Source organism: Callorhinus ursinus, unplaced genomic scaffold (genome assembly GCF_003265705.2).
Source record: "Callorhinus ursinus isolate GAN/ISIS: 27379988/994484 unplaced genomic scaffold, GSC_fseal_2.0 scaffold63, whole genome shotgun sequence".
NCBI lineage: Eukaryota > Metazoa > Chordata > Mammalia > Carnivora > Otariidae > Callorhinus > Callorhinus ursinus.
This window is the reverse complement of record NW_027397125.1, coordinates 5246907-5262161: the sequence shown is the minus strand read 5'-3', so window position 1 is coordinate 5262161 and position 15255 is coordinate 5246907. Positions and strand designations below refer to the sequence as shown.

Genomic DNA, 15255 nt, shown 5'->3' with positions numbered 1-15255 from the left:
CTTTCTTCCTTTCTTTCTTTTTTTTTTTTTTTTTGGAATTCTTAATCTCAGGAGACATTATGACATTTCTTTCATTCCCAGTCTCATGACACCAGGAATATGAGTTTCTCTAAGGACTTCAAATTCAATCAGAATCCTGAACCTTTTTCTTGGGGGTGCAACTGAACTAACTAAAAGTTTCTAACAGTGTGCAGGGTGTGCTTTCCTATAGGCTTTTTATAGACACTAGCTAGATGGCTAAATATGATCATGTAATCGCCAACAATAGGATCTTACATTATAAAGGACTCGTTTATTTTCCTATAGGCTAGTTTCACAAAAACTTATCTCAGCAATTTATCACAGAAGTATCTCAGTCATCAATTCTTTAAATCTTCCTACCTTCAATGTAGACACTTAAAACGTCATTTTTTGATGGATATTGCCCACTTCTCGAATTCATATTGGAAACGATGCTCAAATACAGTAGGGAAATGGTACAACTGTAAGTTTCTTGTTAAAGGTATTTTCTTTGCAGAAGTCAGGCTAGGAAGGAGCTGGAGTTTTTCAGAGGGTTGGGGTTGCCAATCAATAACCAGAAAACTGAAGTACTGGTTCCAAGGGAAATACTGGTACATTTAGATTAAATGAAGACAAAAGAGTTCAAAATCCGGAGTGCATTTCCTAGTTGGTTGTTCCAGTTATCTGGAACAGATATTTTAAAGCCACGCTCACCATTAAAAACCAGTAACACTGAATTTGGGGCAGAATGCCATCTGTAAATCATAAAGCATAAATCCTCAATGGGCAGAGAGAATCAACAGAAAAATTAATGCAGATACTGAGCAACGGATTATGACTTTATGAACACTGTTCATATTAAAGGAGATTTCGAAACACTGCTCGTTCAATGCCTGTCCATCACTTTCAAAACAAAGAATTTATTATTGTGCCTGCATTTGATATTTCTGTTCTCAATTTAATGGCAAATTGAAATTTTAATGATGGCTATTATCCTTAGGAATTAAGGGAGCATTCTGTGGTCTTCACTGTGTCTAGGGAAGAGATGACTTCTCCTTGCATTTTGTCTCCTTCCATTCACCATTTCTTCGTGGAGCATTCCTGGTCCTGCACTAGGTACTGGAAGGAGAGCTAACTGGCACGTTCATTCTCTGCCACTGTGGAGTTCATGATCAAACAATAAACTAGAGTACACTGAGACAGAAGCCATACAAGGTACAGAGTTCAGAATTCTGATGGGCACTTTCACTCTATTTTAAGGACAGTTGTCACAAGTGAAATAAAACCCTGAAATGAGAAGTATTTGTATGAGAACCAAAGTGTTAATGTAGGAATACTTTACTGATTTCTTGGTCATGAAAGGTCACTGGCTGACTCAGGCTTTGTAATAAACATAGGTTACAATGTTATATTTCAGTGATACAGCTTACATTCCTGCTTTTTAAGAAACTATAATAAGGGTTATTTTTGCACTGTTACCCTCAACCAAATTAGCTCTAATTAGACTTAATAAAGACTAATACCAAGTTTTAGTGATTTAGCACATGTAGCAAAGCTGTTCCTTTGTATTTCAGATCAGACTTTAATTTGAATATATGCATGTATCAACAATATTTATTAAGTGTTTTGCAGGTACTGTTCTAGATACTAGTTATAGAATTCAGGACAAAGCAGGCAGAAAGAGTCTGTTCTAATAAAGTTTATTATATTCTGGGGGAGTCATAATTAATTAATACATAATGAAATATCAGGTAGTAAAAAGAGTAATAGATGTATACCCAGAAGTGGAAATGCTGGATAGTTCTATTTTTAATTTTTTGAGGAACCTCCATACTGTTTTCCATGGTGGCTGCACCATTCTACATTCCCGCCAACAGCATATAAAAGTTCCAATTTCTCTACATCCTTGCCAACATTTATCTTTTTTTTTGCTTTTTTGAGTTTTTTAGGATAACAGCCCATCTAACAGATAGGAGGTCATATGTCACTGTGATTTTGATCTGCATTTCCCTGATCTGATAGAGATATCTGTGTCTCCTGGTTCACTGCAGCACTATTCACTATAACGAAAATATGACTACAGCCCAATGGCCATTGATGGATGAATGGAAAAAGAAAATGATATATACATACAATGGAATATTATTCAGCCTTAAAAAAGAAAGAAATCCTACCATTTGTGACAACATGGATCAATCTAGAGGACATTATACTAAGTGAAATAAGTCAATGATAGAAGGACAAATATTGTGTGATTCTATTAATAGGAGGTGTCTAAAATAGTCAGACTCATAGAGCAGAGAACAGAATGGCAGTTGTCAAGGGCAGAGGGAGGGGAAAATGGGAAATTGTTGCTCAATGGGTATAAAGTTTCAATTATGAAGATGAATGAGTTCTAGAGATCTGCTGTACAACACAATACCTATGGTTAATAATACTCTACTGAGTATTGTAGATGTTAAGAAGATAGCTCTCATGTTAAGTGTTCTTATCACTCACACACACACACACACACACATACAAACCAAACACACACACACACACACACACACACAAGGAAAGTTTTAGAGGTGATGGATATGTTTAGTACCTTGCTTGTGGTGATGGTATCATGGGTATATGCATATGTCCAAACTCATCAAAATTTAGACATTAATTATGTGCAAATGTTGTCTATCAACTATGCTTCAGTAAACCTTAAAAGAAAAGTTATAGATAAAAATAAAGCAGGGTAAGGGGATAGGGAGTTATGGGTGTATGTAGGTTGAGAGCTTTCTAGCTAAAGAGGTCAAGGAAAGCACTTCTGATTAGCTGAGATTTAATCAGAGACCTGAAGAAAGGGAGGCAAGCCACAAAGCACCTGCGACTGTTGCAGGCCAAGAACCCATGGTGAGAGAAGGCCTACCATGCTGAGACAGCCAGGAGGTCCGGGTAGCTGCAGCAGACAGTCTGGGAGAAGATGAAACTGGAGATATGACCAAGTGCCAGACATGTAACACCTTGTAGCCTGTGGATCTTGGTTCTTAGCTGAAGCATGAGTGGAACCATTAGAGAATTCTGAGCAAGGGTGTCATGAGATCTGATGCGGGTTTTTAAAGGATCACTGGCAGCTGGGCAAAGGCCAGATCAAAGAGGGTAAGGATGATAGGACAAAGACCAGGAGCCTATTTCTGAGCTCTCAAAGAGATGGGATGGGATGGGATGGGATTTGCTCAGGGAGCACTGGACCTGGTGAGGAGTGGCTGGATTGGGGACATCTCTGTCATGAGCAGGGCCAACAGGGTTTACAGATGGCTTGAATATGAAACATGAGAGGAAGTAAGGCAACAAGGATGTCACCAGTTTTGTTGGCAGATGGTTCTGAATGATTGTGTCATCAGCTGCAATGGTGAACAAAGACAAGAACAGATATTTGTTTGTTGGTTTGTTTGGGAGGACAGGAAATAACACACTGGTTCCAGACATAAGATTTGAGATGCCTATCCAACATCCAGGAGGATGGAGTCTGGAGTCTGAAAGTCGTGACAGTAGGAAGGTGCTATGATTTTGGTGTTTCTGCTCTTCTGTATCAGTGATGAACGTCAACCATAAGAGACATTGTGACATTTGAAATAAAAACCCACAATGCTGTCTCTGCACCATGAGCCCCTCTATAAGACTGCTCAGAAGGCCTTCTGGTCACATGACGCCCAAGGAGTCCATTCTCTTGGCAGAATCTAAATCATCCAATGCAGACTAGATCCTTAGACAAGCTCCCAGAGTGGGTTAAACTTCCAAGTCAGAGACCCAATTACCTACCAGTCTCAGGAATTGGTCCTCTACATAGCCTCTATATCTTCTGCAGGACAGAGCCCAAGCAGAGTGCCCAGAAAAGATATTTGGTTGCACACTGTTTCTGCAGAGACTGTGGCTTGACACTCCCCACACTCTGGTCTGGTCTTCAGCCCCTTTCCTAGACACACAGCCCCTGGGCTTAAGATGTCCCAGAGCACACCAAGTTTTCAATGTGCTGTGTTCTGTCGTATGCTGCTTTTCTGCCGAAAACACTCCTTTCCCATTTCCCCACCTGGCTAACTCTAACTCCAGGTGTCACTCCATCACAATGCCTTCCTGAGTGCAATGGGTTAATGCATCTCACTCTCTCACCAGAATGTGAGTTCTTCAAAGACAATAACTATATTTTTATTGTCTCTGTTTCTAGAGTCTCACACATAGGGGGAGATAAATGTTTGGTGAATGAACAGATGGAGGTGTGGGTGCCTTTAAAACATCCATAGGTTTCGGGCACTTGGCCCCCTAATTGGTGCATCACCCTCTTGGTCCACTGCTAGACGATCCACTGAGAGTTCCAGGATGTCCTGAAGCATCTCTTGCAACCTAACCTCTTCTGAAGACATGGTGCACCGGCTGAAATGCTATAGGCACAGCCCAGCTGACGCAGTCACTGAATTCAGAAGCACATTTTTCCATCAGTGAAGGCAGGACTAAGTCATCCCAATCACATTCCTTCACAACAAAATGGAAAGGTTCACAAGGTTGGAAAACTGCAAATGTCTATTTTAAAAAGTGCATCTGCTCTTCCTCCCCCATTCCCTCCCATACCCTCCTAGGCTCCAGAGGGAATCAGAAAACACAAAATAGCTGAAGCCAAATGGAACGCAGCTCAAACTGAGAAGGATAAACACTGGGCAAGATTGCAAACACATACAAATACTAGCAACACAGACCACTGTGAGTGGTACTAGAAGGCAAATAGATGTTGCAGGCAAGTGAACTGAAGACAAACACAAAGATCAAAGAAAACCTCTCAGTGAAAAAGCAAGAACCATCAGGACTATTACCAGTCACGGAACTGTGTGTCAAATGAAAATAAGTTAACCTAATCTGATACCAAAAGGCAATAAAGATAATTTCAAATAATACTATTCAAGAATCAAAACAAAATTAGATCAAGTTTAAATAAAAGCCTCTTTTATTGAATCAAAGTAACACAGTAGAGATGTAAAATGAAAATCCTTTGGTAACTTAATACCTTGGAAAGCAGATTGAAAAGTAAGAAAGCCCAAAATAATCACATAAGAAAATGAAAATATTCAGCAATCAAAGCAAGAGGGGGAAAATATCACGAGAAACACATAACGAAAACAATGATACAAACTTAAAGGAGAAGGCCCCTATGCTAATGCTCATGAAAACCAAATGTGAATGATGAAAACACGGTACTTTTGCCTCAAGAAAAGGAGCCAATCGTTTAACCCTTTGTCCCAACAATTTCTTCTGACTCATAGGAAGGACCCTAAAACTATAACTCTCCTAACTGCCCGGCCACTTAATTCACAAAGTACAATGGATCACCTTTAGAACAGAAGCACATTCTCATACATAGAAAAGCAAGGGGGCGGGGATTTATTTAAATTTACGGCACTTAGCTTAGGAAAATGTAAAAGATCTTAGAGAGTTCTTATCCTATATCCTTCTTGTTACAGATGTGGACTCTGTGTCTAACGTCAGATGGCCTCCAGAGAACTCAGGCCACGTGGGCAAGAGCTAGGGTCAAGTCCACAGTCCTGTCCTGTGGCCTGGTGCCGTGTCCACTACAACATGGCATGGCTACACACACACCCTCAACGGCAGGAAGAGAACCCACGATTATAGAGCCTCTCTCTGGGACTTAGCACATTTCATCATATAAAATCTTAATGTAGATCTTAAAAAAATCACCAAAATCTGGAAGAAAAAATGGCATTTCTAAATACTTACATTTTCTTTTTTCTTCATCTTACCACTAGCAAGTACTGTTTTAAAATTCTTTTCAATTTCTAGAATGGCATTTAAACCAATACATATGATTTACTCAAGACACTAAAGGTTTTCACCAAATAGCCATCAAGACCATAAAAGTTTCTTCCTTCTATGAAGTCAATCAGCACCTCCTTACCAGGGCCCAGCACAGTACACATTTCAAAGAGGACCCTAAATTTCAAAGTAACCGAAAAGTCATGGATACTACTCCTTCCCTTCCCCATCAGGAAAACAAAACCAAATAAAACAAAACAACACTAGGATTGTTTCCATTTTAGGGGTTTTTTTCCAGCTATGCTTTAATGTCTTTGAAACATATCAAAACTTCATCAAAACAAAAATGGAAGAATTTCCTCAAGAGCCTTCCACAACAGATTTGTACTTTAAAAAATAATTATACTATATATATTTATAGATGCAGTTCTAGTTTTTAAGCTATGAGTTTGTTGTACATCTGAAACTAATGCCACGTTATATGTCGATCATACCTCAATTAAAAAAAAAAAAGAATGAGCAGGAAAAAAATATTAATTTGGCCGGTTCGTGTATTCACCTTCTGTAGGACTTCTAGTCTAGCAAGGCAGAGACAGATGAGCAAATAAACAAATAGATATATAATATCTCAGGTGATGTCAAATGCTAACGGAGGGGGAAAAAGGGAGGGTAAAGGCACAGACAGGGAAGGAAACGGTGCTATTTTATCTCTGGTAGTTAGAGTGTCTCTCTGATAAAGTGACATCTGAGCAGAATCGTGGAAAAAAAGTGGGACTAGCCAAAAGCCAATACGGGGATGAGAGGGAATGGTCCAGGCAGGGAAGCAGTTAAGTCCAAAGGCCCGGAGTGGGAGCTTACTTGGAAGGTTTGAGGAAAGCAGGGAGACAGGACAGTGGGGGTGGACAGAGAATGGGAGGAAACGAGCGTAGAGTAGCAGCCAGGGCCCAGAGCAGGTGAGGGCTTTGTAGGCAATGATGAGGATCTGGGTTATATTCGGCAGAATATTCAGCGGAAGAATGAAGTATCTGACTTACGTTTCAGAACGCTCCTTCTGGCCGCCAGGGGGAGATCAGAGCGGGGCAGAGGGTTGGCAGCATGGGATGACAAGAGCTGAAGCAGGAACACAGTCTGGAGGCCACTGTGAGGACCTGAGGCAGAGGGGGTCCCAAGCACTAGGATTCTGGATGCATTTTCCCTGGTAGAGCTGACAAGATCTGCTAATGGGTTGGAGGAGGGTGTGAGTAAAGGATAGGAGCCAAGGATGACTCCACAGGGTTTGACCTCAGTACCTGGACAGCGACAGTTGTACCTTAGCAAACTGGGAACCTGAGAAAGAACAGGTTGCCGCGGGGGAGGAGGGGAGCAGGGATATTGTTTTGAACATATTAGGTTTGGTATGTCGCTAATCATCTGAATACAGACCTAAGGTGCCAATTGATAGAATGTGCCTTGCTTCCCTTAAAATAAATAGAATTAGGAGCATACTCCCGTGTAGTCCAAAATCTTTTTGAATTAATGCAGATGTCTTGTGGGTACATCATCACTTGGATGCGCATTATAACACTTACTCTACATCTTCACCTTTGCTTTATACCTCAATATCTATTTTCCAAAATAGGGAATATCACTAAGAGCAGAGCATCTTGGCCCTGTAACAGGGGGATGAGCATGACAAGGCATCTTTAAAGGCATTTTATAAGACATTATTTAAGCTCCTGAGACACTCCCTTCCTGACAGAAATCTCGCCCGCCTCTCGCTGCCCCGCCACCACCTTCCATGGAGTCTGACATTCCTCCATTTTAAAAAACGTAATTATTCCCTATTAATGTGTTACTCTTACATTCTGGCATAACTGTGAGAATATTTATGTATACCATCTTTCAATGGAGACATTTTCTCACTCAGTTTGGCAGAGTATAGGGTCCTTTTGCTAAAAATAATTAGAAAAAAGAAGGTGTGGCTTAGGAAGCGAAAGAAGGGATAACCCACCAACAGTGGGTTTTCACGGCGCCGTGCTGGAGGGGGAGAGTGGAGGGAGTCCGCGGGTGCTGAGGGACCGGACACATCTGGGAGAGGGGGTCTGAGTTCTCCCTCTCTATGCAGGTTCATCCAGGCCTTCTCATCGCTTCTTCCCACAGCTGTATCCGGTGTAGCCTTCCCTCTGAACTCTGACTGCCTACTCGACACCTCCATTTGAACATCTCACTGACACATCATTTCAGTGTTCTGTTCTCTCTCTCAAAGGCGTTCTTCTCCCAACGCCCCCTTGGCCTAGTTAACAGCATTGAGCATTGGCATTTCAGCTGAAATCTTCCTTCCCCGGGAAGGCTTCCCTAACATCAAGGCCAGATGGAATTCCCCTGTTATACATCTTGTAGCCCCCATGCTCTCCCCTCATGGCACTTACTCTGTTCTTAATTATATATTAGTTGGGTCAGTATCTGTTTAATGTCAGGGTCCCCCACCAAACTCTAAGCCCCTTAGAGCAGATGCGCATCTCTTTTGCTCACTGCTATACACATCGCCGGATCCCGGCTCTTGGCTGGTGTACAAAGAACACTCAATTAACATTTGGTGAATAAATGAATGAAGGCTGTGTTGGGTGTACAGAGATGAAGGAGAAGGGTCACTGCTGAGGCAAAGTCTCTAAATTGTCTAAATTGTAGACAATTTAAAGTCTACATTGCATCAACTCCAAAATGCTGGACTGAGTAAAGTTGACTAAGATGGATCGAAATTTCTTCTTTTATTTGCTTTGGGTTTTGTTCACCTAATCAAGCATTGCCATTATTCTGTACCTCTCCTAATCTGAACCACAGAGGACACTGAAGGGAGAAATCCATAACCCCAAATCCAAAATCAAAAAACTCAAGAAGTTACTGAACCCTTTGCTAGAGGAGCAGTCACAAAAAGGGAGATCGCCCATGTCTATCTCATCTACAGGAGAGCAAAACTAATTGACAACTTCTTCACTAGAATCGTAGAGAAAGGAGATCTTCTAAAACTTTGTAGTAAGGAGGGATCTTAAAAAGAAAAAAAAATGTAAACTCATAGAAACAGTAGAAAAGTAGCTGCCAGGGGCTGGGGGGTGGGGGAAATAGGGAGACGTTGGAAAGGAATACAAACGTTGAGCCGTAAGATGAATAAGCTCTGAGGATCTAATGTATAATGTGGTTATAATGGTTGACAACACTGTATTGTCTAGTTGAAATTTGCTAGGAGAGTAGAATGTGAATGTTCTCTCACACACAAATAAAAGATAACTATGTGAGGTGATGGATGTGCTAATTAACTAGACGGGGGGGAGGTCCCTTCACAACATGCTCATATATCAGACCATCCCGATGGACACTTCCGATATCTTAAATTTTATATGCTAATTGTACCTCAGTGAAGCTGAAACATAGAAGAAAAAAAAAAACTTTCTACCAGGCTAAGGCCAGCCTAAAGGCATAATTTAAGATGTACAGGATGTAACTGATTTTAACCTCCTAAGTGCTTTATTCGAACGAATGGAAAAAACAATCACACAACTGCAAGAGTTTTCATGGTCTCATCTGGTCTTCAGTCACTTTACTTTCTCCCCAACGACCCCTACCCCCATGTTAAGTTGCTCAACATCAAAACTGCCTGCCTTAGGGATTTATTTCAGCAATACAACCTCTGTGGTTAAAAAGGAAATTCAGGATTCCAGTAGTTCTTATGTGCTTCTGGCCCCTTACCCCACTGCCCATGGCACTAAAATGTAGTCACACCGTAGTCTTAAATATCAATAAGACCTTTATCCACAGGGTTCGTTTAACATCCAGAACAATTTCAACTAAAAGATCTAGACCTAATCCACCAGCTTGGATGCAGAAAACAGAAGCGAGGATGACTACAGAAAATATAGGGAAGATTATTAACAATCAACAGTATTTTCCACTTTAAAAAAAATCTCATATTTCAAGTATCACATCCAATTTGTTTTAAGCAAGATCTAGCTCTGTCTGCAAATGTATATTGATACTGTAAATGCACACAAATTCATAGCAACCCCTCTTAGCCACTCAAATATAACTGTAAGATGGATTTTCCTTAATGGAGATCAGATACAAACTCCACAGAACTCCAGTGTGCACTCAGGCTGTGTACATCCATCACATCCAACTGTGAAACAGATTCATGTAGCACGTCCCAAGACCCTTTTGTTATTAAAGATCCATTGGTGGTAAAAATAGGGAAGTAAAACAGGAAAAACAAACATGCAGGAATGCAAATTAGTAGTTTAAAAGAAAAGGACTCAACTTTCTAAACAGAATTTAAAATTTTCAAATACACCCAGGCTATGTGGTTGTGCAAAGGTGAAGAATGTTAGACGCACTTGTGACATATTTACAAAATGAATTATTGTTCTCCAAGACTGGTTAATGTTTGCTACCTCCTTCATCCGACCGTCTGGTTACCTCACTGCAGCATGAAAAACTAGGGTAAATCTCGGATACTTCTGATTTGTCATCTCCCAGACCTGTACCAAAAGTACTGCTCGAGTGAGATCGAGAGCGGTGTCTCCTATAGTGATTCGCCTTTTCTATATTGGAGGGAAAAATTTCAGATTTGTGATTAAGTGACTTGAAGAACCAAAAAAAAAAAGAAGAGAAAAATTACTTAAAAGTTTAACAAGGAAGAAAAACAGTTTCTTACTAAATAAAAATCCCAAAGCTCAACAATTATAAGCTCTAGTCACCTACTACTAAAGTCAGCATACATTGCTGAACAATGGTTTATACTCATCGTAAGTCTAGATTTTAAAGGAGAAATGGGGGATGGGAAATGGACAAGAACTAAGAAAACACTGGCAAACTAAAATATTTCTATCAAACATAACATCTGGTTAGATATAATTGCTTTCAAGAATCCCCAAGCATACAGCATTTGTTGCCTTTTCTTTATCTTCCAAAAATTTAATGACAATTTGGCTGATTATGCGGATCAAACTGACTACAAAAGTATTCGAGTTCCTACTTTGCCGTGGGCTTTCAATTTCATTAATGTCAGTAATTAAATGTAGAGTATAAATCAGGAGTTAGAGTCAGACCCAAACGATATGATACATCTATTTATATTGTTTAAAATAACTGCATAACTGTCAAAGCTTCAGTTTGTTAAACACTATCTGAAAGTCTGAAATGTCAAACCATGCTATCACTGTACCCAAACAACCAAACCATTCAGGTTTTGCTTTTAATTAGAAACATGCAGTCTAAATTAAAAGTCAGATAAACTTGCATATCTATACACTGTAAATTTTGCATTATACAAACACTCAGAGATACATTTTAAAGGTACCTAAAAGTCTTTTATTTTAACACGCTCAGCAGAAAACCTCCCTGCTGTTTTATATATAAATCTTAACATCTACCTTTAAAATGTTGGAACAGTGTTTTCCATGAAACAAACCTGTATGTCTCAGCACTTTAGTGCAGTCCAAATAACTGCATTTGAAAGCCCAGAAAACCTATAAAACCGCATTCACTAATGAAAAGCAGACATCAGGAATCTCTGGACACCTTTCTAAGTGAATCTAGAACAAACGAATCTAAGATACATTAAAAATCCCCTTTGGAAAGTTTGTTTTCATAAATGATTAATGGTATTTTAAAGCAGCAGAGCATTTTTTTTTTTTGGTTTTTCAAATCCTCAACTTTAAAATTTACATCACACAATTGGTACCATGAGCTTCTACCACTTAGAGTAGCTTCACTCTCAGGACAAAACCACGTAAATGGGGAGGAACTCAAAATGTAAGCAGTACCAGAGAGCATATGGAGACTTCTAGACTGAATATTGTCTTCCAGGGGATCAAGGTCGAAGATGGAGCCAGGATCTGTACGCCAAACTTTGAGGTCTTTTACCAAAAAGAAGAAATCAACAAATCAAGAATGAATTTTAAAAAGTCAGCATCAGAGTCAAGTGCAAGTCTGGAAAAAGATGCATGTAATCAGCAAACCAGTAATAAGCAAACCCATTGCCCTGCAGACTTCAGAGAACAAAGGGACAGTCACATTCACAAGGATTTAGCAAGAAAACTTTGTGAGCAAACTTCAGTTGCCTGGTTTATTCTTCATTGACCTTCCATCTGGAGCCTGTGACTCATCACCCAACACACCGGACAACTCCCCGCCTCCCTGAACCCCCCAACTCGTGCTGTCCACACGCTGAAAGAGGTACAATGTTTGATTTAAACTCCTGATCAAGGACACGTGAGTAATTCATAGGAAGTGACTGAGAGGTTTTTGTCTGAGAAAACAAAGAACAAAAACTTCTCTCCCCGAAATAAGTGTTTGAAATGTAGGTAAGTGGCAAGCCCACCTTTCATTGGGAGCCCGTGAGTGCAAGCTAACCCACACAAGACACATTTTTTGGAAAAGTGCAATAAAGCACAGCACTGAGCAAGGAATGGTGAGCGATGGAAAGATGAGCAAGGAGCAGTTTCCAGCTCTCAAAGGACCAGAGATGTGTTCACTGCCATACTTAGCAATCAGACCGAGCAAGCCAATTCACTCTCCAAATCCAAATACAGTAACTTCCAGGTTTACCCGTGTCTCCAACTAATGGTGCTCAGGTCCTAAAATGATCTGCACAGTACAGTATTCACAACAGGAGAGTGAAAAATCTAGCTATGGACTAAAATGGAGCTTGAGTAAAAACAATTAATTAATGAGCTGGAAGTGGAGCTCTGAGTATCTGTAATTTGTATTATGTGCTGGGCACTACCGTCCATTACAACATAAGTCACTTATGCTTCATGCCATATTTAAGTAGGAACTATTACCATCCCCGTTTTATAAATGGGGAAACTAAGGCATAGAGAGATCAAGTTAGCCGGGCCATGGTTACACAACTAGTAAATAGCAGAGCCTCCAGCAAAAATCAAAGCAGCACAAATTGGCTTAGTCTGAACTGCTCAGGAAATCTCCAAACCTGCATTTCCCTGCCTGGCTCAGAAGTTCACTTATTGAATGTACTTCATTTTACGGCTTCAGAGGAAAGTCCTCAATGGAAAACAGTCTCCCCCAATAAGAAGAAATAAAGTGACTTCCAGATTACCCAATAAGGGAATAATTTAGAGACATATATGAAGCTTTTTAAAAAAAATAATGATTTTTATCCCAAAGGTAGTGAGTACTTAATTCTGAGAGCTCAATTCTAGACAATCTCCCAGTTTCTAACAAGAATTTCACCCTCATTCCTGGCCCCTGATCTAGGGCAGAGGATCCCAGTGTAAGCTGTGCACTGTCAGGGTCTCCACCCTCAAGGGATGAATCGGACTCATATCCCTTGTGAGATGTTAATCCAAAGCAATGAAATTAACTCCATGTTACTTTCAATGAAAACATCTCAACCCATCCATCCAACTTACTGTGATCCTTTTACACGATCACCTTTGGAAGATGTGCAAGAGCTATCAATAGTGTGCAAATGTGTGTGGAATCCCTCTGTGGAAAGGATTTTCAGACTTAACTAAATCATTCAAGGAACTTAGAGCCTTGACCTCAGTACCGTTGCTTTACATTAAGACATTACCCAGTCAGATACACACTTCCCTCACCCAGCCCACCTCTAAACGGCCTTTCACTAGTTCCAAAAACTAAACTCTTCCCTGTGAAGATTATGGATGAGCATGTGGAATGATTCCCAAAAATATTATCTGAGCTTTAGGATCGGACTAGCTACAAAAATACCGACAATAGTCATTTAGAAGTATGGGTCACTGATATGTATTGAAAAGTCAATAATTGTTTTTCTAGCCCTGCCTAGGACTCTGGGATGATCACTGCTGTCTCAGCCGCCATTCAATACTACGTTCCTAGGATGTCCCCAGACAGATGAGAAAAAGAACAGTGAAAAGTTTCCTTTGTCTCAGACTTATGGTGCTTGTAGACAGCTCCCGATTATCCCCATTCAGAGATAATATTCAAAAAAACATAAGCTATTCATATTATGGAATACCATCAGAATCTCTCTGGCACTTTTATTTGTGGTAAAAGGACCAAAATGAGATTATTTCTGTTATTTCTGTCCCCCATATAGACAATGTCTGCAGTACAGTGCATTGATCAAACACATAAGCGAAAGGAAAACAAAATAATTGTTCAACCTTTGTTATCACTCACGTCTGATATTTGGGCTGCTTCTTTGCTTAACAAGTAAGAACACTCTTAAGGCTAGAAAGTTTATTAAAGACAGAGAACGTCCAATAATAGAAAGGATTGGCACTGATAACCCGGCAAGTACCATGGATCCCATTCAACTTGGCACCAGCAGTAGCACTTAGCCTGTGGTTCATTTTCAGTTGGGCACCACATCAAACACTTGAGGAGGAGTCTAGGCCAAGGACAATCTTTTTGACTGTGTGGGCCTGCAGAGAAAGACCATCAGCTTACCGACAATGATTCCAGGTCTCCTGTCCATCTCCACGATGTGAGGATGGACTCCTTTGTAGGCCGCATCGCTGACCACTTGGGTGTTCTTCCTCACTCGCTCCGTCACGGGGTCATCTACAACAGGAGTAAAGCCCCTTCCCTTTGTCTTTTCAAAATCTTCATGATATTTTACCTGAAAAAAGGAAAAACAACATTAACTCAAACTGGAATTTCCTGATTATTACATACCTCACAAAATTTTGATATGGCAACTGCATCTAGATTATTTTCCACATATATGTTTCTAGAATCAACTGCATCTAGATTCAACTGCACGTAGATTATTTTCCACATATATGTATCTTTTTCAAGTACTCCAAAAATAGTGTCTGAAATGTCAGCGTCCTAGCATCAGATATCAAGCACTGATACTTTCACAATGTTTTTCATCATTATGGTTAGCAGCTCTTTTATATATAAACCAGTGTAGTATATCAGGGAGAAGGTTTAAAAGATATATATATATTTTTTTTAATCCTGGTGATTCCCTAAAATGTACTAACTTAAGTACCAATTCATTTTCTATCTTTGAACCTTTAATAGGTATTAAAATGATATGTTATTTCCACACAATTATCCAAGAAAACAGTATTATTTAAAATTAGATTGAGAGTTACAAATAATTACATATATAATTTTTGTATATTATTACAAAAATGGACATATATACTTAAAACGTACACTTTTTTCATGTTCTGATACTGGATCTGTAAATTTTACTATAGACCACTGAATTGTACACTTTAAATGAGTAAACCTTATCACATATAAATTGTATCTCATGAAACTGCTTTAAAAAACACACACATTTTTTATATTCTTTGCAACATGTAAACATACCAAACTCTGTCTTAAAATTAACTGAAAAGAAGTCCAAGCAAATGTTTTTCATAAAACGCATTTATAGTAGTCATGTTAGAAATAAAAACACACCCAAAATATCACTGAGAAAAATTACTTTATTAGACTAAATATGTCCATTACATTCCAGTG

The 15255-nt window shown here is 39.6% G+C and overlaps 1 protein-coding gene across 13 annotated transcripts in view; it reads right to left on the bottom strand.

Annotated features, from left to right (window-relative positions):
* NEBL (nebulette) overlaps positions 1-15255 on the bottom strand; it is a 340529-nt gene that overhangs the window by 17561 nt on the left and 307713 nt on the right. For 7 of the 13 annotated variants that reach the window (XM_073885609.1, XM_073885613.1, XM_073885607.1 and 4 more), the window contains 3 exons: positions 14224-14395; positions 11592-11684; positions 6831-7013 (listed from right to left, as the gene is read on the bottom strand). In XM_073885609.1, coding sequence (XP_073741710.1) covers positions 6831-7013; positions 11592-11684; positions 14224-14395 — 448 coding nt within the window. Of the gene's footprint in view, positions 1-6830; positions 7014-10217; positions 10368-11591; positions 11685-14223; positions 14396-15255 lie in introns of all 13 variants that reach the window. The other 6 variants (XM_073885617.1, XM_073885611.1, XM_025891866.2 and 3 more) reach the window with 4 other exon arrangements.